The sequence below is a fragment of the Carcharodon carcharias genome, chromosome 30 (assembly GCF_017639515.1).
Source record: "Carcharodon carcharias isolate sCarCar2 chromosome 30, sCarCar2.pri, whole genome shotgun sequence".
Classification (NCBI taxonomy): domain Eukaryota; kingdom Metazoa; phylum Chordata; class Chondrichthyes; order Lamniformes; family Lamnidae; genus Carcharodon; species Carcharodon carcharias.
The window spans coordinates 1,751,610-1,778,608 of NC_054496.1; the positions used below are offsets into that span (position 1 = coordinate 1,751,610).

The 26,999-nt window shown below is 45.5% G+C and overlaps 1 protein-coding gene across 3 annotated transcripts in view; it reads right to left on the bottom strand.

Annotated features, from left to right (window-relative positions):
- Positions 1 to 26,999, bottom strand: part of slc44a2 (solute carrier family 44 member 2) — a 230,279-nt gene that overhangs the window by 158,651 nt on the left and 44,629 nt on the right. For all 3 annotated transcript variants that reach the window (XM_041177027.1, XM_041177026.1, XM_041177025.1), the window contains exons 8-14: positions 21,221 to 21,344; positions 14,215 to 14,298; positions 13,281 to 13,393; positions 12,762 to 12,893; positions 2,827 to 2,926; positions 1,724 to 1,816; positions 672 to 759 (exon numbers count right to left, since the gene is read on the bottom strand). In XM_041177027.1, the coding sequence (XP_041032961.1) occupies positions 672 to 759; positions 1,724 to 1,816; positions 2,827 to 2,926; positions 12,762 to 12,893; positions 13,281 to 13,393; positions 14,215 to 14,298; positions 21,221 to 21,344 (734 nt within the window). The remainder of the gene's footprint in view (positions 1 to 671; positions 760 to 1,723; positions 1,817 to 2,826; positions 2,927 to 12,761; positions 12,894 to 13,280; positions 13,394 to 14,214; positions 14,299 to 21,220; positions 21,345 to 26,999) is intronic.

The following is a 26,999-nucleotide window of genomic DNA, read 5'->3' on the forward strand; positions in this document are numbered from 1 at the left end:
CTCCCCCCTCCGCCCCGCTCCTCCCTCCGCCCCGCTCCTCCCTCCGCCCGGCTCCCCTCCGCCCGGCTCCCCTCCGCCCGGCTCCCCTCCGCCCGGCTCCCCTCCGCCCGGCTCCCCTCCGCCCGGCACCCCTCCGCCCGGCTCCCCTCCGCCCCGCTCCCCCTCCGCCCCGCTCCCCCTCCGCCCCGCTCCCCCTCCGCCCCGCTCCCCCTCCGCCCCGCTCCCCCTCCGCCCCGCTCCCCTCCGCCCGGCACCCCTCCGCCCGGCTCCCCTCCGCCCGGCTCCCCTCCGCCCGGCTCCCCCTCCGCCCCGCTCCCCCTCCGCCCCGCTCCCCCTCCGCCCCGCTCCCCCTCCGCCCCGCTCCCCCTCCGCCCCGCTCCCCCTCCGCCCCGCTCCCCCTCCGTACATTGTCAGGCCTGACATTCTTCATCAGGCTAAGCCTCAGCAGCCTTAAGTCGTGTTGGCAGAAATCACTAGGGTTTCGTCTCCTGATCATTTCCAAAGTCTGGAGCTATGAAGCTGGATGTTTCTGGATGAACCACATAGGTCGGGGGTCGGGGGGGTTGGTCAGCACCGGTTGGGAATCAGCTTTTGGTTTGGCTCTAACAAAACAAATAGCAGAACACAGTCCCTTCCCCCCTCAGCATTTGTTATACAGAAATAGTACTCACTTTGGGATTACATGTTTTCATGCTGTAATTGCAGGTATTCTCATTTGCAAACACTTTATAAACTGGTTCGCTAGAAGTTGACAAGAAGCTTCAGGAAAAACAGTCAAGGAAATTAGAGAATTTTTAAAATGGGAGAGTTTAAATTCAAAAGTGGAAACTTGCCCTCAGGATTTATACAGAACCTTATCACAGCTCCCAGGTCATCAAGTAGACCTGCAGCTCACCATCACCTTCTCAAGGGCAATTAGGGATGGGCAACAAATACTGGCCAAGCCAGCGATGCCCACATCCTATGAGCGAACATAAACAAAATACAATGAATGACTCTAGGGTGTTAGGTCACGAATACATCAGCCAAGGTCCCATAGAGAGCAATGAAATGAACGAGCAGTTTTTTTTTTTGGAGGTGTTTGACAGAAATGTTGCCAGAATACCAGAGGACTCTCTGAATGGTTGCAGAGCTACAGGGAACAAGCGGGGAAAGTGGGACTGACTGGATTGCTCTGTAGGGAGGTGGCATCAACTCAATGGGCCGAATGGCCCCCATCTGTGCAGTAGATGATTCTATGCTGTCACAAGTACTTTAACACAGCCCTCGGTTAAACCTCTCCAAAAAGTAGGGTCTAAGTGCAGCGCTCTCTCGGTACTGCCCCTCTGACAGTGCAGGGCTCCCCGGCATTTGGTATTCAAATCTCTGGCATGGGCCTCGAACCCACATCGCTGACTCAGAGGTCAGAATGCTCTTCACCGTGCCCCAGTTGGGAGTGTGTTCTAGTGTTATTGCAGCAACATACTGATGTCCCTGAGCTGCCACAAAGCTGATTTTACCCAGTGGTTTAACTGGAAGTGGCAAAACCACACCCCGCTCCACTATACACAGGCTGTGAATTGAAGGCTCTGATTACTACTCTCTTTTTTGAGATGGCGCATTTGACATTAGAGTTAGATTGGAGGGGATCAAGATTACACGGTTTAAATAAACCCCAGAGTAATAGCCAGCTCGTTAAAGTAAATCCCACAGTGAGAACCAGCCACTTTATATCAGAGGATACACAGCTGTAACGCCCCAGTAAGCAACGCAGAGTAACAGCAGCATGAATGTGATGATAGGATAGACCAGAGTGGACATAATGCATCCGACAGCTCTGTGGAAACAGGAACAGATTTTGTTTTGAAAAGAATCTCTTTTAGTCCAACCATCTTCTCACTTTCTCTCAAAAGGCCAAATTGGCTGTGAATGTGATATCAGCGAGGAGGCTCTACTCTACAGTGAGGGGTAGTCCTCGCTGCCTTCAAACGACCACCCCACCCCACCCTAACACCCACAAACAGTGACAGATGGCCCGAGTGGGGGTGGGCTGGGGGAGGGGACAGGAATGGGAAACAATGATTGAAAATCAGGATAAAAGGTGGGGATAAAACAATGAACAAAGAAGAAAATAAAAAAAATTAAAATAAGTGGATAAAAAATAAAAATGAATATTGAAAAACGGGGTAAAAAAGGGGGTGAGGATGGAGGAGAGAGTTCGTGATCTGAAGTTGTTGAACTCAATGTTAAGTCCGGAAGGCTGTAAAGTGCCTAATCGGAAGATGCTGTTCCTCCGGTTTGCATTGAGCTTCACTGGAACAATGCAGCAGGCCAAGGACGGACATGTGGGCATGAGAGCAGGGTGGAGTGTTGAAATGGTAAGCGACAGGAAGGTCTGGGTCATGCTTGCGGACAGACCGAAGGTGTTCTGCAAAACAGTCACCCAGTCTGCATTTTGTCTCTCCAATGTAGAGGAAACCGCATTGGGAGCAGCGAATGCAGTAGACCAAATTGAAGGAGGTGCAAATGAAATGCTGCTTCACCTGAAAGGAAAGTTTCGGCCCTTGGACAGTGAGGTGGGAGGAGGCAAAGGGGCAGGTGTTGCCTCTTGCCTCAAACCTACCTGAGCTCCCCTCCCCCCAACGAACATCACCACCTCAACTCCCAGACACCATCAAATACCCAGACCATCCCCTCAAAACACCCTACCTCAAACCCCCAGCCCCCACCTCAAACCCCTCAAGCTACCCTCCCTCAAACCGGCCCCCACAACACCCCAAGACCATTTCAACACTCCTGTCTCTGCTTCAAACCTGATCTATCCCTTTGAAATCACGGTGAACTCACCTGCTTGCTTCCTTGAGAAGGGCTATCGCTATCAGAATCCTTTTCCGTAGGAATATTAACATCAGAATGATTATAACTTCCATGATTGCCAGAATGATCACTGCAACAAAAGACAAGGCAGTAAATCCCTGGCTCTGGGAACAGGCAGACATCAATCAGAACTCCACACACTGACTACAGTATTCCACACCACCGCTTCCCCCCCCCCCGGCCAAGATGCCAACTTCAAGACCCGTTGTTTCATTATTCCTTGTCTACTGAATACGTTATGTTTTTATGGAAGCCTCCTGTATCCAACAAGGTTGACTGCAACTGACAAGAGGAGAATGGGAAGGCAGGAGTCACCCAACATCGCTGTAGTGAACAAGCAGTCCACCTGCCATTCCAAGGTATAGTCATTACTAACATTCCAGAGACTGCCATAGCACCACTCACCCTACTGGTCTGCCCTTATAGATTGGCAGTGGGTTAAACTCTGAGGTAGACCTTTCCCAAGACAGGACAAGAGTTGCTGTAAACTGCAATTCAGCCAATCAAAATGTTTGTTGACAAAACTGTGGAAGCTCAGTCATTGAGCATGTTTAAAGTAGAGATTGACAAATTTCTAAATGCCAATGACATAAAGGGATATGGGGATGGTGTGGGGAAAAAGGCATTGGAGTAGATGATCAGCCATGATCATACTGAATGGGCTGAATGGCCTACTCCTGCTCCTATGCAACAATAAAAATAATAGAAGGCAGAGCTAAATATGTTATTACAAACATTCCTAGATTAAAACTAAAACATAACCATAAATTGTGCGCAGAAATGAGACTGGAATTTGAGGTCTAGTCAGAAGATGGAAACTAAAATCATGGACTTTGTGCCATGACTGGTACAGTGGGAGAAGTTGCTGAACTCCTCTTCAGGACACAGGGCCGCAATACAGACAGATTGTACTGCCCAGAGGAACAAAATTTTCATCTCCAATTATTAAGGCTTTTTTCAGATTACTGACTATCGGCAACTGATTACAACTAAAGCAGATCAAACTGCTCTGAAGTAACAGAAAAGCACAGCCAGAGTCTGAATCCCTGGATACTGATCTTGTGTTTCTGAAACAGTCTGTGAGCACTACATATACAGAGACAAGAGTAAGCCATTCAGCTCCTTCAGCCTGTTCTGCCATTTAATGAGATCATAGCTGATCTGCGACATAACTCTGTCTTTTTCCTATACCTCTTAATAACTTTGGATATCCAAAATCCAACTCAGATTTAAAATTAACAACGGATCTCGCATCAGTTGCCATTTGCAAAAGGGAACTCCATTTGTGTAGGGAAATGTTTCCAAATTTCACTCCTCACAGGATTGGTCCTAATTTTTTAGGTTATGCTCCTTAGCACTAGGCTCCCCAACCAGCAGTCATAGTTTCTCTCTACCTAACCTGTCTGTTGTAACAATGATGAAGTTTATAAGCTTGTTATGTTTTGGGACTGCATTCTTAATTTTAGGGCAAAATGACAGGGGTCATGTGACCTATTCTGAGGTCTGCCTGACAGCGAGCCTGGATGGTTTGATTGTTAAAGATTAAAGGGGACCCAGATTGTTTTACTGGGAAGAAGGTGTAAAGTATTTACACTTGGAGACAATGGCAGCAGCCAGTGTGCTAACTGTGAGTCTCGGGTTGTAAGTAGCTGTGCTTTAAACTGTCCATTTACTTCCAAAATATAAGAGATGTCACGAAACTACCATATTTTTCATAATTTTATTGTGGGGTATTATAAAGTAGGCAGTAGGCTTATGTTTATGTGTGTGTGTGTGTGTGTGTGTGTGTGTGTGTGTGTGTATGGTTCTGTCTGTGTGGCTGATTTAATTGAATTAGAGTCAGAAAGTATCGAAAGAGTTGGATGTAAAAAGGATATTTGAAATGCTAATGAGTGAGCTAGGGTAAATAGGGTGCGAATAAAATTTGCATTTTAAGATAAGTGGAGAGGCAGTTGGTTTTCAAAGAAACGTGATAAAGTTTTACAACTGACAGGGTAAATAGGGCAAAGTTATTACATTCATTTTCCCGAAAGTAAAAGGCCATATTGACAACATGAAAGATTTTTATAGTATGAGGAAAGTAAATTCCAAAGACATATGGAAACAATTGTATTTACAGATGAAAGGAGGAGGAAGGTTGTATCAAAGATGGCCGAGTAAGATTGAAAAGATACACCGTGTGAAACAGCCTTTGGGAAACAGACACTAGCCACTTTGCAGAATTCTGCTGTTCCAGTGACCAAAGTTGGTTTAAAAAGCCTTTGGAATTGTCAAGAGGGTGCTGTGGTAACGTTGCTGGATTGCCTCTCTAAATTTAAAATCTATTTTGGACTGTTGGTAGAGGTCATGATACACATCAGTACCGATGACTTAGGTAGGAAGGGGGATGAGGTACTGAAAGTAGATTTCAGGGAGCTAGGAAGGAGATTGAAAAGCAGGATGTCTAAAGCAGTAATCTCTGGATTATTTCCAGTCCCATGTGCTAGTGAGTACAGAAATAGGAGAATTGAGCGAATGAATACATGGCTGGTGAACTGGTGTATGAGGGAGGGCTTCAGATTTCTGAGGCATTGGGACTGGCTCTGGGGCAGGTGGGACCTGTACAAGTTGGACGGGCTGCATCTTAGTAGGACCAGGACTAACATCCTTGCAGAAGGATTTACTAGTGTTGTTGGGGAGGGTTTGGCAGGAGGAATGGGAACCTGAGAGGGAGCTCAGATTGGGGGGGAGCAAATCTGGTAGAAGTAGAAAAGTAGAAAGCAAAAACAGAATACAGACGAAGCATAGGCAAGCATCAAATAGGATCTGAATAGAGAATATCATTAAAAAAGCAAAATTAAAGGCATTCTATCTGAATGCACGTAGCATTCGCAAAAAGCTTGATGATTTGAATACATGAATTGAGGGAAATGGGTATGATTTAATTGCCATTATGTAGATGTGGCTACAGGGTGTCCAAGATTGGGAACTGACTATCCAAGGATATTCGGCATTTAGGAGGGATTTGCAAAAAAAGGAAAAGGAGCTGGGGTATCACTCTTAATATGGGATGAGATCAGTACATTAGTAAGAGAGGATCTTAGATTGAAGGATCAAGATGTAAAACCAGTTTGGGTGGAGCTAAGAAACAGCAAGGGGCAGCAAACATTGATGGGAGTTGTTTATAGGCCACCAAGCTGTAGTGGTAATGTTGGGCACAGTATAACTTAGGAAGTTAGAGATGCGTATAACATAAGTAATACAGTAATAATGGGCGACTTCAATTTACATACAGACTGGGTCAACCAAATCATCACTAATTCTCTGGAGCATGTACAAGATGGCCTTCTGGAGGAGTATGTTGAGGAACCAACTAGGGATCGGGCTATTTTGGATTTAATGCTGTGTAATGAGAAAAGGCTAATTAATAATCTTGTTGTAAAGGAGCCTTTGGGCAATAGTGACCATAATATGTAAGAATCTTGCATTAAATTTGAACGTGAGATAGCACATTCTGGAACTGGAGTCTTAATTCTGAAGAAAGGAAATTATGAAGGTATGAAGGGGAAATTGGCTATGGGGATTGGGAAAATACGCTAAAAGATTTGGTGGTAGACAGGCAATGCCTAGTATTTAAATAAATACTCCTCTAAGACACAAACACCTAAATGGAAAGGTAAATCAACCGTGGTTAATAAAAGGAGTTACAGATTGCATTAGGTCAAAGGAGGTGGCTTATAAAGATGCCAGAAAAAGTGGTAAGCTGGAGGATTGGGGGGAACTTAGATCCAGCAAAGGGGGACCAAGAAACTAATTAAGAAAGGGAAAAGAGAATATAAATGCAAACCAGCAAAGAACAAAGGCAGACTGTAAAAGCTTCTTTAGGTATGCGTAAAGGAAAAGATTAGCAAGGACAAATTAGCAAGGACAAACTGTTGGCCCACTACAGGTGGGCACAGAAGAATTTATAGTGGAAACAGGGAAATGGCAAGGAAGCTAAACAGTTACTTTGCGTTTGTCTTCACGCAAGAAGATACAAAAAAATCTCCCAGGTATACTAGGTGATCAAGGGCTTGTGAAACTGAAGAACTAAAAGAAATTGATGTTAGTAAAGAGGTAGTACTTGAAAAGTTAATTGGAATTAATGTTGATAAATCCCCTGGACCAGATGAGCTTCATCCCAGAATGTTGAAGGAGGCAGCTAGAGAGATAGTGGATGCATTGGTACTTATCTTTCAAAATTCAACAGATATTTAAGAAGGGAGAAAGAGGGAGAATGGAGAACTACAGACCTGTTAGTTTGACATCAGTAGCAGGGAAAATGTTAGAATCTATTATAAAGGATGTTGTAGCTGGATATTTAGAAAAGAATGGTGAAACTGGACAGAGTCAACATGGGTCTATGAAAGGGAAACCATGGGGAGGATCTTTCACTCGGATGGGCTCGATGGCGATTTCACGCTGGTGGGCTAATTAAGGCCCGTCCAGCATGAAATGCGAGTGGCAGCGCTCAGCACTGCCTGTGGGAGGGGAGAGGCAGAGGTGGTGAGCGCGAGCTTCACGCGTGTGTGCTGGAAAAGCTCCCTAAGGCACAGAGCGGCCTCAGGGAGATGAACAGATTTCTAAAATGTAATAAAACACGTCCCCTCGTGTGGCTCTGTCACATGGGCAGGGACGTGTTATAAATGAAATTTAAAAACTTTTATTCGCAGTTGGAAACCTCATCCCGCCTCGGGATGTAGTTTCCTAAAAAAACGCAAAGGCCGCTTGGCCTCTTCGCTTCCCAGCAACCGTAAGGTAGGACTAGCAGCGAAACATTTCTTCCAATTACCTTTTAATGGCCTTAATAGGCCATTTAATTGGTCGACAGCACCGACTGAAACATCACACCAGCGCGCGATGATGTCAGTACGCTCGCCCCACATCATCACATGTCATTTTATGCTCGGTCAGGTCGGGTTCGTGCCTGCCCTACGAGCTAAAAATTCTCCCCTATGTTTGACAAACTTGTTGGAGTATTTTTTAAGGATATTACTTGTAGCATTGATAAAGGAGAACCAATAGATGTGGTATATTTGGATTTTCAGAAGGCTTTTGATAAGGTCCCACACAGGAGGTCAGTAAATAAAATTAGAGCACATGAGATTGGGAGAAATGTACCACTGTGGATTGAGAATTGGTTACCAGACAGAAAGCAGAGAGTAGAAAAAAATAGGCCATTCTCAGGATGGCAGGCTGTTACTAGTGGGGTACCGCAAGGATCAGCACAAGGTACACAACTGTTCACAATCTATATAAATGGTTTGGATGTGGGAACCAAATGTAATATTTCCAAATTTGCTGATGACGCCAAATTGGTTGGGAATGTAAGTTGTGTGGAGCTTCAAGAGGACTTGGCCAGGCTAAGTGAATGAACTAGAACATGGCAGATGGAATGTAATGTGAATAAGTGTGAAGTTATCCACTTTGGTAGAATAAACAGAAAGGCAGAATATTTCTTAAGTGGCGAGAGGTTGGGAAGTGCGGGTGTCTAAAAGCACTGGGTGTCCTTGTTCATGAATCACTAAAAGTTAGCAAGCAGGTGCAGCAAGCAGTTAGGAAGGCGAATGGTATGTTGGTCTTCATCACAAGGGGATTTGAGTACAGGAGTAAAGATGTCTTGCTGCAGCTATACAGGGCCTTGGTAAGACCACATATGGGGTATTGTGCACAGTTTTGGTCTCCTTATCGAAGGAAGGATGTGCTTGCCATAGAGAGAGTGCAACGGAGGTTAACCAGATTAATCCCTGGGATGTTTTATGAGGAGAGACTAGGGAGACTGGGTCTGTATTCCCCAGAGTTTCAAAGAATGAGGTCCCATTGGACCTTACAAAATTCTTACAGGGTGAATGGCTGGTGAATCTAAAACCAGGGGACATAACCTCAAAATAAGGGGCAGGCCATTTAGGACTGAGATAAGGAAGAATTTCTTCACTCAGAGCATGCTGAATCCTTGGAACTCTCTACCCCAGAGGGCTGTGGAAGTTCAATCATTGAGTGTGCTCAAAACTGAAATTAATAGATTTCTGGAGGTTACTTATATCAAGCGATGTGGAGATAGCACAGGAAAGTGGTGTTGAGAATCCACCGTGATCTAAATGAAAGGCGGAGCAGGCTTTGACGCTGAATGGCCTACTCCTGTTCCTATGCCACTGAGTGGTTGCAGAGCATCCTGACGGGAAAGGGTGAGCAGTCAGCAGTCGTGATCCCCGTCGGAACCAACTAGGTGGAAAGAGGGATGTGGTCCTGCAGTTAGAATTTAGGGAGCCAGGTAGAAAGTTGGCAAGCAAGAGCTCAAAAGCAGCAATCTCCAGATTACTCCCAGTGCCACGCATAACTCAACACAGGAATAGGAGGATAAGACAGGCGAATGTGTGGCTGGGAAGTTGGTGCACCAGGGAGAGCTTTAGGTTCTTGAGACATTGGGACTGGCTCTGGGGTAGATGGGACCTGTAAAGGCCAGACAGGTTACACCTGAACAGAGCTCCTTGCAGGACATTTTGCTGGTGCTGTTGGGGAGGGTTTAAACTAGCTTGGCAGGGCAGGTGCGGGCCTGAAGGTAGATTCAGTTGGATAAAATCATAAATGAAAATGGAAGGAAGAAAATTAGTGGATGAGTCTGGAAGACAGAGGAAAATAGAAAAAAAAATTTGGCAGTGCTCAAGGTTATATGCTTCAATGCAAGGAGTATAGCAAATAAAGCAGAAAAGCTGAGGTCACAGAAAGAAACATGGCAGTATGATATCATAGCTATTACAGAAACATGGCTTAGAGGGGGACAGGAATAGCACCTCATCATTCCAATTATAGGGTTTTCAGACAAGATAGAGAGGGGGATAAAAAAGGAGGGCGGGGTAGGAATTTTGGTTAAAGAAATTATTACAGCTGTGAGGAGGGATGATATGTCAGAGGGATCATCAAATGAGGCCAAATGGATTGAACTAAGGAACATAAAAAGGGGCAGTCACACTATTGAGAGTGTGATATAGACTCCCAAAAAGTCAGTGGGAGATAGAAGAGCAAATGTCGGCAAATCTCTGAGAAGTGCAAAAACAATAGGGCAGTAATAGTAGGGGATTTTAACCACCCCAAAATCAACTGGGATCATTTTAGTGTGAAAGGAATTGAGGGAACAGAATTCTTAAGGTGCATTCAGAAGAGCTTTTTTCAGCCAGTATGTAGCAAGTCCAACAAAGAGGGGGTGTAGTTCTAGACAGTTTTAGGAAATGAAGATGGGCAGGTGCAAGGAATAACTGTGAGAGAGCAGTTTGGTGATAGTGATTCAGTTAGTTTTAACATAATTATAGAAAAGGACAAAGATAGAACAGGAGTTAGAGTTCTAAGTTGGGGCAAGGTCAATTTTACTAAGCTGAGTGATTTAGCAAAAAGTGGACTGGAAACAGCTACTTGAAGGTAAACCAGTGTCAGAGCAGTGGGAGGCAAAGGGGAGATTCAAGGAGTTCAGAGTAAACATGTTCCCACAAAGAAAGGGGTGGGACAGCCAAATCTAAAGCCCCTCAGATGTCAAGGAGCTTACAGGGTAAGATAAGCAGGAAAGGAAAGCTTATATCCAATACTGAGAACTCAATACTACAGAAAGCTGAGAGAAATATAGAAAGTGGAGGGGAGAAATCAAAAAGGAAATCAGGTAAACAAAAAGAGGGCATGAAAGAATATTGGCAAGTAAAATCAAGATGAACCCAAAGATGTTTATTCAATGCATTAAGAGTAAGAGGATAACTAAGGGAAGATCAAGGCCCATTAAAGACCAAACAGGTAACCTACGTGTGGAGGAGAAGGATGTGGGTCTGGTTCTTAATATTTTGCATCTGTCTTCACAAAAGAGGAAGATGATGCAGACATTGTAGCTAAGCAGGAGGAGTATGGAGTATTGAATGCTATAAACACAGGGAGTGAGGAAGGGTTAATGGGATTAGCATCCTTGAAAATGGATAAGTCACCAGGGCCGGATGAAATGTACCCCAGGCTGATAAAAGGAGCCAAGGAGGAAATTGCAGAGGGTTGACCACCATTTTCCAATTTTCACTAGATACAGGCCTGGTGCCAAAGGATTGGAGATCTGCTAATGTTGTATCTTTTTTAAAAAATGGAACAAGGGATAGGCCGAATAATTACAGGCCAGTCAGTATGACCTCAGTAGTGGGCAAATTATTGGAATCAATTCTGATGTCACTGAGAAAGGCACGGATTGAGCAAGGACAGTCAGCATGGATTCTTTAAGGGAAGATCGTGTCTGACTGATTGAATGTTTTGAGGAATAACAAGGAGGACTGATGAGGGGAGTGCAGCTGATGTGGTCTACATGGATTTTAGCAAAGCATTTAACAAGGTCCCATATGGAAGACTGGTTAAAAACATAAAAGCCCATGAGATCCAGGGGAATGTAACAAGCTGGATACAAAATCGACTCAGTGGCAGGAAACAAAGGGTAATTGTTAATGGGTGTTTTCGTGATTGGGAGGCTGTTTCCAGTGGGGTTCCGCAGGGCTCAGCACTAGGTCCCCTGCTTTTTGTCATACATATTAATGATTTGGGTGTAAATGATTGAAGCTTGCTGATGACATAAAAAATTGGCTGCGCGGTAGACAGTGAGGATAACTGTGGACTGCAGGGAGATATCAGTAGACTGGTCAGGTGGGCAGAAAAGTAGCAAATGGAATTCAACCAGAGTGTGTGAGGTGATGTACTTGGGAGGTCAAACAAGGCAAAGCAATGAACAATAAATGGGGGGATACTGAGAGGAGTGTATGTCCACAGATCCCTGAAGGTAATAGGACAGATTGATAACGTGATTAGGGAAGCATATGGAATCCTTTCATTTAAATAGCCAAGGTATAGAATATAACAGCAGGGAGCTTAAACTGGAAGTGTATAAATCACTAGTCAGGCCACAACTGGAGTAGTGTACTGTTCTGGTTATCTCAGTCAAGAGGGTGCTGAAAAGATTTATAAGGAAGTTGCGAGAACTGGCAAGTTGTATCTATGAGGAAAGATTGGATAGGCTGGAGTTGTTCTCCTTGGAACAGAGGAGGCTGAAGGGAGATTTGATTGAGATGTACAAAATTGAGGGGCCTGGATAGAGCGAATGGAGAGGGCCTATTTACTTTAACAGAGAGATCAGTGACCAGGGGGACATAGATTTAAAGTGATGGATTAGAGGGGAGATGAGGAATTTTTTTTCCTTTCAGAGGGCCGTAGGGGTCTGGAACTCACTGCCTGAAAGAGTATTAAAGGCAGAAATTCTCAACTGATTGAAAAGGTGTCTGGATACGCACCTCAAGTGCCATAACCTTGCAGGGCTACAGACCAAATGCTCGGAAGTGGGATTGGGCTTGGGGGCTTGTTTTTCAGCCGGTGCAGACACGATGGGCCAAGTGACCTCTTTCTGTGCCATAAACGTTCTATTCTATTCCTATCCCATCAGGTATGACTTACTCTTTACTTGCTGGCTTTCTCTGATCATCTGAAAATTTAAGATGTTCAGTCACCCTATTCTTAATTATAGAGTCTAGTAATTCTCGACAACAGATGTTAGGCTAACTGATCTATAATTCCTTGGTTTCTCTCTGATCTTTCTTAAATAGCGAAGTCACACATGCAATTTTCTAATCTAAAGGCATAGCTCACCAAGCGAGAGAACTTTGGAAGGTAATAGTCAGGGCATCTGAAATGTTCTTACCTACTTCCATTAAAACCTTGGGATGGAACCATTTGGGCCTGGGGGCCTGTCATTCTTTAGTAACATTATTTTCTTCATTGCTACCTTAAATAGAAATAACTTCATCCTCTGTATCTACAGCAGGATGGCAAAATCTCAATCTCACAGAGTTTAGAACTATAACCCAGTGAAAGTAACTGCTACTTACAGAATGCCAGCCAGGTCTGCCGCAGGTGCAGGTACACTCGCAGGTCAGTCTGGAAGCCCAGGTCTGTGATTGTCACCTCTGACCCTGATACTCCTTTCAATTTTGCATATTCCATGTAACAGTGATAAATACCTGCAACAACAAAACAAGTTAACTTATTCCCACTATAACATGGGGGAACTGCCAACAGTTCAGATCTCAGACATTCTGCAGAACTGTTTACTTCTCCTTTCTCCCTCCCTCTCAAAAGACACTGATTTTTGCTAGGGGAGGGTGTACAACTTCTCAAAGAGACCCCACTGCATTCTGTGCGACTAGACAGTGACTGTGCACGCACACACACACTTCAAATTAACTGAGCAATGTTCTCCTGGACTGTACGCTGTGAATTACACTGAGCAATGCTCCTTAGTCTAAGCTTCTGACTAGTCTGGGAGTGTGCTATGTGAGGATAAGTTTCAACAGGCCTGATCTATGAAGAATGGCAGCAGTGACTTCACATCCGAACTGTTGACGTACCATAGCCAAGAACAGCAATGACCAGCAGTATGTTTAACCATATCATAAAAGCGGCGATGAAGCGTAGCAAGATGACAAAGAGTAGACTGACCACCAGTGCGATAATCATACCACTGCAAAACGAACAGACAAAAATCAATCAACAATGGCTTACATTTACGCAGTACCTTTCAGTGCAGCAAAATGTCTCAAGGCAATTCACAGAAGTTGTATTAGACAAAATTTGATATTGAACCACCTAAGGAGATATTAAGGAAGATGAACAAAAACTTTGCCAAAGAGGTAGGTTTTAAGAAGCATCTAAAAGGACGAGTGAGAGGTTGAGAGGCAGAGAGGTTTAGAAAAGGAATTGCAAAGGTTAGGCCCTCGGCAGCTGAAAGCTCTGTCACCAATGATGAAGTGAGGAAGGCCTGGCAGAGTTAGAGCAGCACAGATATCACGGACAGTTCCAGGGCTGGAGGAGGTTATGGAGATAGGAAGGGGCGAGGCCATAAAGGGATTTGACAACAAAAATGACAATTTTAACATCGAGGCATTGGCAGATCAGGTCCAGTAGGTCAGCGAGAACAGGAGTGATCCGAGTGGGTGACTAGAGAGAGGAGATTATGGTGGGATCAAAAACAATGGCTTCAGTTTTCCCAGTATTTAACTGGAGAGAATTCCGGTTCACTGAATGTGAACAAGCAGCGTGAGAAGTCAGTGACAGTGGAGGAGTCGAGAGATGTAGCAGTGAGATAGAGCTGGTTGTCATCAGCGCACACGTGGAAACTGATATTGTGTTTTCAGATGATACACTAAGGGTCAGCATGTGGATGAGAAATAGGAGGAAGTCATTTGGAGAGGTCGCCAGAGATAATGGTGCAGTAAAACTAGGAGTAAAACTTATTCACGTCTTATAGGTATCTATAAAGAAGGAAATTAATAAAACACTTACATCAAAATCCAGTACCAAGATTTGGTGTAATCTTCAAATATCTTCATTGCCACCTCTCTGGCGTCAAGAACTATATTTGCTCCCCTGTAGAACATAAAAAGATAGTTCATAATTGGAGTTAGAGGATCATAGGAAGGAGATAGAAATGGGCTGTGTAGGCTTGGAAACCTTACTGGGGCACTGAACGGGTGGGAGGGGGAATGCAGAATCAGAGAGGCAGGGAAAATACCCACAGGAAATGATATCAACTGAAGTGTGGCCTATCGCAGGAACACTAAGACCATTTGTCACACACTGTCTTCTATCTATTGATGTCTCATACCTTGTCAGAATACAGATGGATTGCACGACTCCAGGTTTGCTGGAGCAGATACTCACTTGGTCTGATGGGCTAAAACTGGTTTCAAAGATTGGAACCTTAAACAGGTCAATGTTATTGTTACTATATAACCATTGGTTGGGCTCTGGTCATGAGGAGGGCTGGAAAGCGCAATAGATTGGACATTAGCCTTTCAAGTCTGAATCAGGTTCTGATCCAACCAAGGCTAAAGACTCGAAAGCTTCCTTTCTCTCTGCAGTGGGATAGTTTCAATCCCATTATTAACAGGCATGAGTCCACTTAGGGGACAGGGGCAGGAGGACACCATTTAGCCTCTCGAGCTGTTCCACTATTCATTGAGACATGGTTGACCTGATTCCACATACCTGCTTTTGCCCCATATATTTAATAACTTCGGTTAACAAAAATCGATCAATCTCAGTTTTCAAATTAACAAGTGATCTAGCATAAATGCCGCTTGTTGTAGAGAGTTCCAAACTCGTGTGTAGAAGTGTCTCCCAATTTCACTCCTGAAAGTTCGGGCTCTATTTAAGACTTTATTCCCTTCTCCTAGATTCCCCAACTAGCAGAACATGTTTCTTCCAATCTATCCTATTTGTTCCATTTAACAGCTTGAAAACTTCAATCAAATCACCCATAAGCTTACAAATTTAGGGTGTAGAACCATAGTTTGTTTAATCTTTCCTTAAAGCTCAACCCTGGGAGTCCAGGTATCATTCTAGTAAATCAATGCAGCTCTCCCTCCAAAGCCAAGATATCCTTTCAAAGCTGTGGTGCCCAGAACTGCTCACAGTCCTCCAGGTGTGGTCCGACCTGGGCTTTGTATAACTGTAAGGTAACTTTTACCCTTTGTATTCTATTCTTCTAGAAATAAAGGCCAGCATTCCAATAGCCTTTCCGGTTATTTTGTCTATCTGTTTATAACATTTTTATGATCAATGTACCTGGAGCCCGGCTTTCTTTGAATCTCTACTATTACTAGCTTTTCATCGTTTAGAAAGTGCCCTGTCCTATCCAATTTAGGTCCAAAGTGGACGACCTCACATTCACCAACACTGAAACTCATTTGCCACAGTTTTTCCCATCCACTTAGTCTGTCTGTATCTCATTATATTTTACGGTTCCATCAACATTGCTTACAATGCTGCCTATCTATGCACCATCGGTGAATGTGGAGATATGGCTTTCTATTCCTTCACCCAAGTCATTAAGGAATACAGCGAATAGTTGAGGCCCCAACATAAATCCTTGTAGGGCATCACTAGTCATATTCTGCCAATTAGGGTACCTGCCTACTATCCCTAATCTATGTTTCCTGCCACTCAGCAATTTTCTAATCAGCTCAATAATTTGCCTTCAATTCCAACTTTAGTTCACAGTCTCTTACAAGGTACTTTATCAAACGTTTTCTGGAAGTCCATATAAATAACATCCATAAGCATCCCCTGGTCCAGTTCTTTAGTTGCTACCTCCTCAGAAAAATTCAATCAGGTATAACCAACTCTTTACAGATCCATGATGGCTCTTGCTGATCATTTGAAAGCTTTCAGTGTTCAGTCACCCTATTCTTAATTATAGGCTCTAGTCATTTTCAAACAACAGATGCTTGGTTAGCTGCTCTATAATTCCCTGGTTTCCCAGTAACGTTTCTTATTCTCTGGTCACTGGCAGATTCAGTAAGACTGGTCACAGCAGCTGGTGCATGAAATGGAAATATAATCATACAGAGGCAATATAGATACTTCTGAGTTTTTACTGAGGAACATCGGTGGACAGTGTAGACAGAGCTTGGCTCGGAATTAATTTGTGCCGCAGAACAAATAGTGTCTTTCACATGTTCATTTTTGCTTTGTAGGCAAACATGGCAGCAAAGCTGCACAAACAGCAATGTGATAAATGACCAGGTAATTTATTTTGTGTTAGCTGAGAGCTAATTGTCAACATGGATGCAGGAGATCTCCTTACTTTCTCTGAATAGTGCCTCGGGATCTTTTCTGTCCATCTGGGCAGACAGACAATGCCTTCAGAATGCTGAAAGATGTCACCAGTCTTGCACTAAATAGTCAGCCTAGATTATGTGCTCGAACCTTGGAATAGGGTTTAAATCCACAACTTTCTGACTGAGAGGGAACAGTGCAGCCAGTTTTTTTTAAATTCATTCAAAGGATGGGCTTGGCTGGCTGGGCCAGCATTTATTGCCCATCCCTAGATGCCCTTGAGAAGGTGGTGGTGAGCCACCCGCTTGAACAGCTGCAGTCCATGTAATATAGGTACACCCACAGGGCTGTTAGGGAGGGAGTTCCAGGATTTTGACCCAACGACAGTGAAGGAACAGGGATATATTTCTAAGTCAGGATGGTGAGAGACTTGGAGGGGAACTTCCAGGTGGTGGTGTTCCCATCTATCTGCTACCCTTGTCCTTCGAGGTGGTAATGGAAGGTACAGTCGAAGGAGCATTGGTGAATTCCTGCAGTGCATCTTGCAGATGGTACACACTGCTGCTACTGTGTGTCGGTGGTGGAGGGAGTGAATGTTTGTGGATGTGGTGCCAATCAAGTGGGCTGCTTTGTCCTGGACGGTGTCAAGCTTCTTCAGTGTTGTTGGAGCTGCACTCATTCAGGCAAATGGAAAGTATTCCATCACACTCCTGACTTATGCCTTGCAGATGGTGGACAGGCTTTGGGGAGTCAGAGGTGAGTTACTCATCACAGGATTCCTAGCCTCTGACCTGCACTTGTAACCACAGTATTTATATGGCTAGTCCAGTTCAGTTTCTGGTCATGGTAACTCCCAGGATGTTGATAGTGGGGGATTCGGTGATGGTAAAGCCATTGAACATCAAGGGGCGATAGTTAGATTCTCTCTTATTGGAGATGGTGATTGCCTGACACTTGTATGGTGTGAATGTTACTTGCCACTTGTCAGCCCAAGCCTGGATATTGTCCAGGTCTTGCTGCATTTGGACATGGACTGCTTCAGTATCTGAAGAGTCGCGAATGGTGCTGAACATTATGCAATCATCAGTGAACATCCCCACTTCTGACCTTATGATGGAAGTAAGGTAATTGATGAAGCAACTGAAGATGGTTGGGCCTACCCTGAGGAACTCCTGCAGTGATGTCCTGGAGCTGAGATGACTGGAGTCATACCTAGCACAAAGGAAGGTGGTTGTGGTTGTTGGAGGTCAACCAGCAGAGAGTTTTCCCCAATTCCCACTGACTTCAGTTTTGGCTGGGCTCCTTGATGCCACACTCAGTCAAATGTAGCCTTGATGTCAAGGGCAGTCACTCTCATCTGGGAGTTCAGCTCTTTTGTCCATGTTTGAATCGAGACTGTAATGAGGTCAGGAGCTGAGCGACCCTGGCGGAACCCAAACTGAGCATCAGTGAGCAGGTTATTGCTAAGCAAGTGCCGCTTAATAGCACTGTTGATGTCCCCTTCCATTACTTTAGTGATGATCGAGAGTGGACCTATGGGGCGGTAATTGGCCAGGTTGGATTTGTCCTGCTTTCTGTGTACAAGACATACCTGGGCAATTTTCCACATAGCCAGGTAGATGCCAGTGTTGTAGCTGTACTGGGACAGCTTGGCTAGGGTCACAGCAAGTTCTGGAGCACAAGTCTTCAGTACTATTGCAGGAATATTGTCAAGGCCCATAACCTTTGTACTATCCAGTGCCTTCAGCTATTTCTTGATATTATGTGGAATGAATCGAATTGGCTGAAGACTGGCATCTGAGATGCTGGGAACATCCGAAGGAGGCCAAGATGGATCATCCACTCAGCACTTCTGGCTTTTTGCACTGGGCTGGGCTCCTCCATCATTGAAGATGGGGATATTTGTGGACCCTCCTCCTCCAATGAGTGATTTAATTGTCCATCACCATTCATGACTGGATGTGGCAGGACTGCAGTACTTAGATCTGATCCATTGGTTGTGGGGTCACTCAACTCTATCAATCACTGCTTATGCTGTTTGGCACGCAAGTAATCCTGTGTTATCGTCTCATCAGGTTGACACCTCATTTTTAGGTATGCCTGGTCCTGCTCCTGGCATGCCCTCCTGCACTCTTCATTGAACCAGGGTTGATCCCCTGGCTTGATGGTAATGGTAGAGTGGGGGATATGCCGGGCCATGAGGTTACAGATTGTGTTTGAGTACAATCTGTTGCTGCTGATGGTCCACAGTGCCTCATGGATGCCCAGTCTTGAGTTGCTAGGTCTGTTCGAAACCTATCCCATTTAGCACTATGTTAGTGCCACACAACACGATGAAGGGTATCCTCAAAGTGAACATGGGACTTCGCCTCCACAATGACTGTGCGGGGTCACTCCTACCAATACTGTCATGGACAGATGTATCTGCGGCAGGCAGGTTGGTGAGGATGAGGTCAACTGTGTTTTTTCCCTCTTGTTGGTTCCCTCATCACCTGCCGCAGACCCAGTCTAGCAGCTCGGTCGGTCGTGGTGCTACCGAGCCACTCTTGGTGAAGGACATTGAAGTCCCCCACCCAGGGTACATTCTGTGTCCTTGCTACCCTCAGTGCTTCCTCCAAGTGGTGTTCAACATGGAGAAGCACTGATTAAGGGAGGACAGTAAGTGGTAATCAGCAGGAGGTTTCCATGGGGTCCAGAGTCCATGTTGAGAACTCCCAGGGCAACTCCCTCCCGACTGTATGCCAGTGTGCTGCCACCTCTGCTGGGTCTGTCCTGCCGGTGGGACAGGACATACCCAAGGATGGTGATGGTGTCTGGGACATTATCTGTAAGGTATGGTTCTGTGAGAACGACTATGTCAGGCTGTTGTTTGACTAGTCTGTGAGACAGCTTTCCCAATTTTGGCACTAGCCCTCAGATGTTAGTAAGGTGGACTTTGCAGGGTTGACAGGGCTGAGATTGCCATTGTTGTTTCTGGTGCCTCGGTCGATGCCGGGTGGTCTGTCCGGTTTCATTCCTTTTTTGGGTCTTTGTAACAGTTTATTACAACTGAGTGGCTTGCTGGGCCATTTCAGAGGGCATTTAAGAGTCAACCACATTCTTGTGGGTCTGGAGTCACAAGTAGGCCAGACCAGGTAAGGACGATAGATTTCCTTCCTTAAAGGGCATCAGTGAACCAGATGGGTTTTTACAACAATCAATAATGGAATCTTGGTCATCATTAGACTTTTAATTCCAGATTTTTACTGAATTCTAATTCCACCATCTGCCATGGCGGGATTCGAACCCAGGTCCCCAGAATGTTACCCTGGGTCTCTGCAATACTGATCCAGCAACAAGGAGCTGACAGTTGCCTGATCTCAAAGCACACAATGGGCTGAATTTTGCCTTTGGCGGGCGGGCGGGCAGCCGATCGCTGCCGCTGAAATGGGCCGCGCCGCCATTTTGCGCGGGCAGGCCAAATAAGGTCCGCCCAGCGGGGTTTGCGACTCCCGTCTACAACAGGAAAATCGAATCAGCGGCAGGCGTGTTCAGACCGCTGGTTCCAATGGGGTACCGGCAATCTGTATAAAGAGTGGACAGGCAGCCTCCTTGAGGCAGTTCACCATGGCCACTCATAGAGAAGGGCATGCTGGTTTGAGGACAGCAGAGGAGGGGGGTGGGGGGGCAGGCTGCAGGGTAGGCCAGCAGGGGACCACTGTGCCCCTCGGTTCTCAGATGCCTGCCTTGCTGTCCTCCTCCAAGAGGTGTCCAACCGTTGGGATATTTTGTATCCAGAGGATGGTAGGAGCAGGGACCCCCCCACATCACCAGGCAGGCGCGGCAGGAGGTGGCGGAAGCTGTAAGCTCCCATGACGATGTGTGGCACACCGGAACACAGTACTGCAAGCGCTTCAATGATTTGCTGCGCTCTGGAAGGGTGAGTACCATGTCAGCTTTGGCCATTTGACCCAGCAGGTAGTCTTAGCCTTTAGCCTCTGAGCCCCACCCCACCACCCCTCCCCTCCTGGCCTCCTCCTTATTCTATCCCTCCCTTCCTCCTCAGAGGAGCTGCCTCCAGTGGAGATGTCAGAACCCATACCCAGGCTAAATGAAGGCCTCTGGAAAGCAGCAGGCCTGTTAAAGATTCCTGTCTGCAGACTGGTGAGCTGAAGCTTCAAAGTACAGAGAAAAGTATTGGAAATCGATCTGAATTGGTAACAATCACCCAGGCAAGTTCAAAATACTTTCTGCATTAAATACTTCAGAAAAAACATGAACAGCCTCCCTGAGCCCACATATCCCGCCCGTGGATGAGTTTTGTTAAAAAAGTCACTTACCCACTTGCCCGTTGAGCCCATGCTCCAAGCTGAAGTTCGCACGGGCTCCTCAAAATTGGCGTCAATTGCCTGGTTAAGGGCCTTAACAAGGCCTTTAATTAATGGTGGGTGTGCGTTGCGCTGCATAACACGCCCACCCAGCTAAATATTGCGATGCTGCGCACTGACACTGGGACACTGGCCTGATAGTTTAAGCGCTGACATGAGGTCTCTGCAACCCGCGCGTCAGCCAGAAAACTCAGCCCAATCAATTTTTCTGTGTGTCTAATCCATGCTGTACCTGCCCTGGGAGTGCTCAATACGAGCACTGATAAAGAGCATTCATGGTGAAAGATTGTTCCTACCTTTACACATACACTCCCCAATGGGCATAAAACTCACAACACAAAATGAAAAAAAGAATTACAAACTTGGCTCCTTCCAGCAGACTCGTAACATTTACGGATCCACCGTCCTCGCCACTGAACGTAGTCTTGTTGCCGATTTTAACCACACCCTTTTCAATTTTGAGGTCAGGGAAGCATCTTCGGGTAACTGTAAGGTAAGCATTAGGATATGAGAAATCGCTCTGGACAAAATCTCAACAGCAGCAGCCAAGAATTTGGTTGAATGGTCAGTTGTCCTGGTTTATTTCAGGGAATACTGTTAAATCCCACACAGGTCCTTGCTCCTCCTCATCACTATCCAGGCACCCCCACTGTGGGGAGGGCTGGCTTAGATTCAGTTCTGATGCTTATTCTACTCTCAATCCATTGACAACCACAAAGAAGAGTGGCACAGAGGTGAAACTTCATACAGGAGTGTGTTCATTAAATTCATCCCTATTCAGTGCTTTTGGGAGGTAAGAATCAAATTCAACTGGCAAAGGGAGTGTGCAGAATTCACACCACGCTTTACGGAATGATTGTGCCCTATTATCACATTGAGGCTTCTAATCCCCAACCCTCCTCCCAGCAGCTTGGATTTCAAAGAGATGCACTGGACGCGGAAGTATTTTAAAAAATAACCATACAGGGGCTCCATGTATGAGCAGATTGTGTGATGGGGGCTATTACTTACATTGGGAGTTCTATTATTCGAAGTCCACACATCCGCTGTCTCAGTTAATCAAGAATTTTCACCATACATTGCCTTGTGCAAGATGTTGCCTCATTACATAACCCACTAACAGCAATATCCTCTTATCTGATGCGGTTCAAACTCACAACCCAACAAGGATGAGGTCCGTTTTGCTATTTTGTGGGGCGCTGCTTTTATTCCCTGCACTGAGGGCATGGTGTGCTGTATCTGTCAGAATAATATTGAATGACTCCAATTAACTAGACGGGTGCTGCTTGGTATCAAATGCAAAGATCCGGATTTTCACCATGATGGAGAAGCTCCCCGTCATGGCTAAAATCCTGGAAATGGTCAACATTTCTACGTCCCACCCCTGGACTCGGCATTGCCCATCTTTACAAGGGCAGGACTGGAGTCGGGCCAGGGTTCCCATGTGCGCAATTCACCGAGGCAGATGGCCATTTAAATCACCAGCTGCCTCCACTGATTTCCGATCTTTGAACCCTAGCTACGTGAATCCTGGTGTGCGCAGAGCAGACTAAGTAAGAGGATGGTGGATTCTTTGGATGCCAGGGCACCCTTTTGGAGAGGTACGGTATCCCTTTGAATTAGGTCCCAGGGCACCTTCGGGAGAGGTAAGGCACACTTTGGGATTGTTAATATTAAACATGATTATGCACCTATTACGCACAAACCCACTGGAACTGTCAAGGAAGTGCCCAGCTGTCAAAACTGTCCAGGAAGAGTCAAAGCTGTCCAGGAAGAGTCTAAACCGTCCAGGAAGAGTCTAAACCGTCCAGGAAGAGTCTAAACCGTCCAGGAAGAGTCTAAGCTGTCCAGGAAGAGTCTAAGCTATCTAGGAAGTGTCAAAGCTGTCCAGGAAGAGTCAAAGCTGTCTAGGAAGTGTCAAAGCTGTCTAGGAAGTGTCAAAGCTGTCTAGGAAGTGTCAAAGCTGTCTAGGAAGTGTCAAAGCTGTCTAGGAAGAGTCAAAGCTGTCCAGGAAGAGTCAAAGCTGTCTAGGAAGTGGCAAAGCTGTCTAGGAAGTGGCAAAGCTGTCTAGGAAGAGTCAAAGCTGTCCAGGAAGAGTCAAAGATGTCTAGGAAGAGTCAAAGATGTCTAGGAAGAGTCAAAGATGTCTAGGAAGTGTCCAAGGATACTTGGTAGGTTGGCATATGGGAGTAAGGGCAAAGGGTGGTGAGCAGGGTCATGGATTGGCATCAGTTGGCACTAAATTTGAATAGGGAGCATGAGAGGCCACTGGAGGGAGGGCCATGGCTGACACAAGCTGACATGGATGGAGCATAGGGAGTTTGTGTGGGGTGAAGGGTGGGGGTTGGAAGGCTGTGTTTTTTTTATTTAAACAGCTTTCTTCCCCCCCCACTCCCACCGCCTCCTCCCCCCCACTCCCACCGCCTCCTCCCCCCCCACTCCCACCGCCTCCACCCCCCCAACTCCCACCACCTCCTGCTCCTCCCCCCAACACTGCCTCCTCCTCCTACCCCCTCCACACCGCCTCCTCCCCCCCAACTCCCACCGCCTCCTCCCCCCTTCACACCGCCGCCTCCTCCCCACCATCACACCGCCGCCTCCTCCCCACCATCACACCGCCTCCTCCCCCCTGCCCCCCACCAACTGAAAATCCAACCTGTAGGCGGGTATCTTTACAGGTAAGGTTTGCAGAGCTGGGAAATCTCCCGATGTAGGGATGGAAATCTCGGCCAAAGAGTATTTTAGGAGCAAACTATTATCGATGTACAATAAACACATAAGCACACAGGCAATGAAATAGAATGGTCTGTCCAGCAGATCTAAATTTCAAAAGGTTAGCATTGTCCTCTGTCCCCTTTGGCCATCATTCCCACCCTACACTGTCCCCTGTAGAAACATAGAAAATAGGAGGTGTAGGTAATTCAGCCCTTCGAGCCTGCTCCGCCATTCAATATGATCATCGCTGATTCTCTAACTCAACACCATACTCCCACTCTCTCCCCATACCCCTTTATGCCTTCCGTGTCCAGAAATCTATCTATTTCCTTCTTAAATATATTCATTGACTTGGCCTCCAGCCTTCTGTAGTAGAGAATTCCACAGGTTCACCACCCTCTGAGTGAAGAAGTTTCTCCTCATCTCAGTCTTAAATGGCCTACCCCGTATCCTGAGACTGTGACTCCTTGTTCTAGATCCCCAAGCCAAGGGGAAACATCCTCCCTGCATCCCATCTGACCAGCCTGTCAGAATTTTAAATGTTTCGATGGGATCCCCTCTTAATCTTCTAAACTCCATTGAATCCAGGCCTAGTCGGCCCAATCTCTCCTCATACAACAATCCTGCCATCCCAGGAATCAGCCTAGTGAACCTTTGTTGCACTCCCTCTATGGCAAGTAAATCCTTTTTGAGGTAAGGAGACCAAAACTGCACACAATACTCCGGGTATGGTACAGCTGCAGTAAGAGATCCTTGCTCCTGTACTCAAATCCTCTTGCAATGAAAGCCAGCATACCACTTGCCTTCCTAACTGCTTGCTGCACCTGCATACTTGCTTTCAGTGACTGTGGACAAGGACACCCAGGTCCCTTTGTACATCATTATTTCCCAATTCATCACAATTTAAATAATAGTCTGCCATTCGGTTTTTCCTACCTAAGTGGATAACTTCACAATTATCCACAATATACTGGATCTGCCATGTATTAGCCCACTCACTCAACTTGCCTAAATTGTCTTGAAGCCTCTTTACAACCTCCTCACCACTCATATTCCTACTTAATTTTGTGTCGTCAGAAAACTTGGAAATATTATATTTGGCTCCCAGATCTGAACCATTGATATATATCATGAATAGTTGGGGCCCAAGCACTGATCCCTGCAGTAATCCACTGCTCACCAACTGCCACTCCAAAAAAGACACATTTATTCCTACTCTGTTTCCTGTCTGCTAACCAATTCTCAATCCATGGCAATATATTATCTCCAGTTCCATGTGCTTTAATTCCTTACACTAACCTCTTACGTGGGATTTTATCAAAAGCTTTTTGAAAATCCAAATATACCACAGGTTCTTCCTTATATATTCTACTAGTTACATCCTCAAAATACTCCAGTAGGTTTGTCAAACATGATTTCCCTTTCACAAATCCATGTTAACTTTGTCTATTCCTGTTGATATTTTCTAAGTGTCCTGTTACCACATCCTTTATAACAGACTCTAGCATTTTCCTTGCTACTGAGGTTAGTCTAACTGGTATGTAATTCCCGGTTTTCTCCCTCCCTCCTTTTTTTAAATAGTAGGTTACATTTGCCACCCTCCAATCTGCTGGGGCTGTTCCAGAACCTAGAGAAGTTTGAAAGATGACAATCAACACATCCACGACTTCCATGGCCAATTCCTTCAGTACCCTGGGATGCAGATCATCAGACCCTGGGGATTTATTGGCTTTCAGTCCTGTTAATTTCCTTCAATTCCTCCTTCTCACTAGACCCTTGGTTCCTTAGCATTTCTGGAAGTTATTTGTGTCTTCCTCCCTGAAGACAGAGCTAAAGTAGTTGCTCTGCCATTTCCTTGTTCTCTAATATAAATTCTCCAGTTTCAGACTGTAAGGGACTACATTTGTCTTCACTAATCTTTTTCTTTTTACATACTTAAAGAAACTTTTACAGTTCGCTTTTATGTTCCTTGCAAGTTTACTCTCATATTCTATTTTTCCTCTCTTAATCAATCTCCTGATTGGCACATTGGTGGGTGGGCAGTTAGGCAGCAGATGAAGTTCAGTGTGGAAAAGTGAGGTGATACACTTTGGTATAAAGAACATGGAAAGACAGTATAAAATAAAGGATACTATTCTAAAGGGTGTGCAGGAGCAGAGAGACCTGGGTGTATATGTACATAAGTCATTAAAGGTGGCAGGACAGGTAGAGAGCTGTTTCTAAAGCATACAGTATTCTAGGCTTCAGTAATAGGGGCATAGAGTACAAGAGCAGGGGGGTTATGATGAACTTATATAAGACACTGGTTAGGCCTCAACTAGAGTATTGTGTACAGTTCTGGGCACCACACTATAGGAAGGATGTGAATGCATTCGGGAGATTGCGGAAGAGGTTTACGAGAATGGTTCCAGGGATGAGCCACTTCATTTATGAGAGAAAATTGGGACTGTTTTCTTTGGAGAGGAGAAGGCTAAGAGGAGACTTGATAGAAGTTTTCAAAATCATGAGAGGTGTGGACAGGGTAGATAGGGAGAAACTGTTCCCACTCGTAAACGGATCGAGAACCAGAAGGCACAGTTTTAACGTGTTTTGCAAAAGAAGCAAATGCGAGGTGAGAAAATACTTCTTTACACAGCGAGTAGGTAGGGTTTGGAATGCACTGCCTGGAAGTGTGGTGGAGGCAGGTTCAATTGAGACATTCAAGAGGGCATTGGATGATTATCTAAATAGAAACAATGTGTTGGGTTATGGGGAAAAGGCAGGAGATTAGCACTAAGTTAAAACACTCAGAGAGCCAGTGCAGACATGATGGGCCGAATGGCCTCCTTCTACACTGTAACAATTCCGTGATTCTGTAGTCGTCCTTTGCTGAATTCTAAATTGCTCCCAATCCTCAGGCCTGCTACTTTTTCTAGCATCTTTAAATGACTCCTCTTTGGATCTAATACTATCCTTAATTTCTTTTGTTAGCCATGGTTGGGCCGCTTTACTTGTGTTTTTTGTGCCAGAAAGGAATGTATAACCGTTGCGATGCATGCATTCATTCGTTAAATATTAGCCATTGTCTATCCACCATCATGCCTTTCAATGGAGTTCCCCAATCTATCGTAGCCAATTCCCCCCCTCAAACCTTCATAGTTTCCTTTGTTTAGATTTAAGACCCTCATTTCAGATTGGACTCACATTGGCCAGCCATCACTCCCACCCTGCACTCTGTCCCCTACAGCCATCACTCCCACCCTGCACTCTGTCCCCTACAGACATCACTCCCACCCTGCACTCTGTCCCCTATAGCCATCACTCCCACCCTACACTATCCCCTATAGCCATCACTCCCACCCTACACTATCCCCTATAGCCATCACTCCCACCCTACACTATCCCCTATAGCCATCACTCCCGCATTACACTATCCCCTGTAGCCAT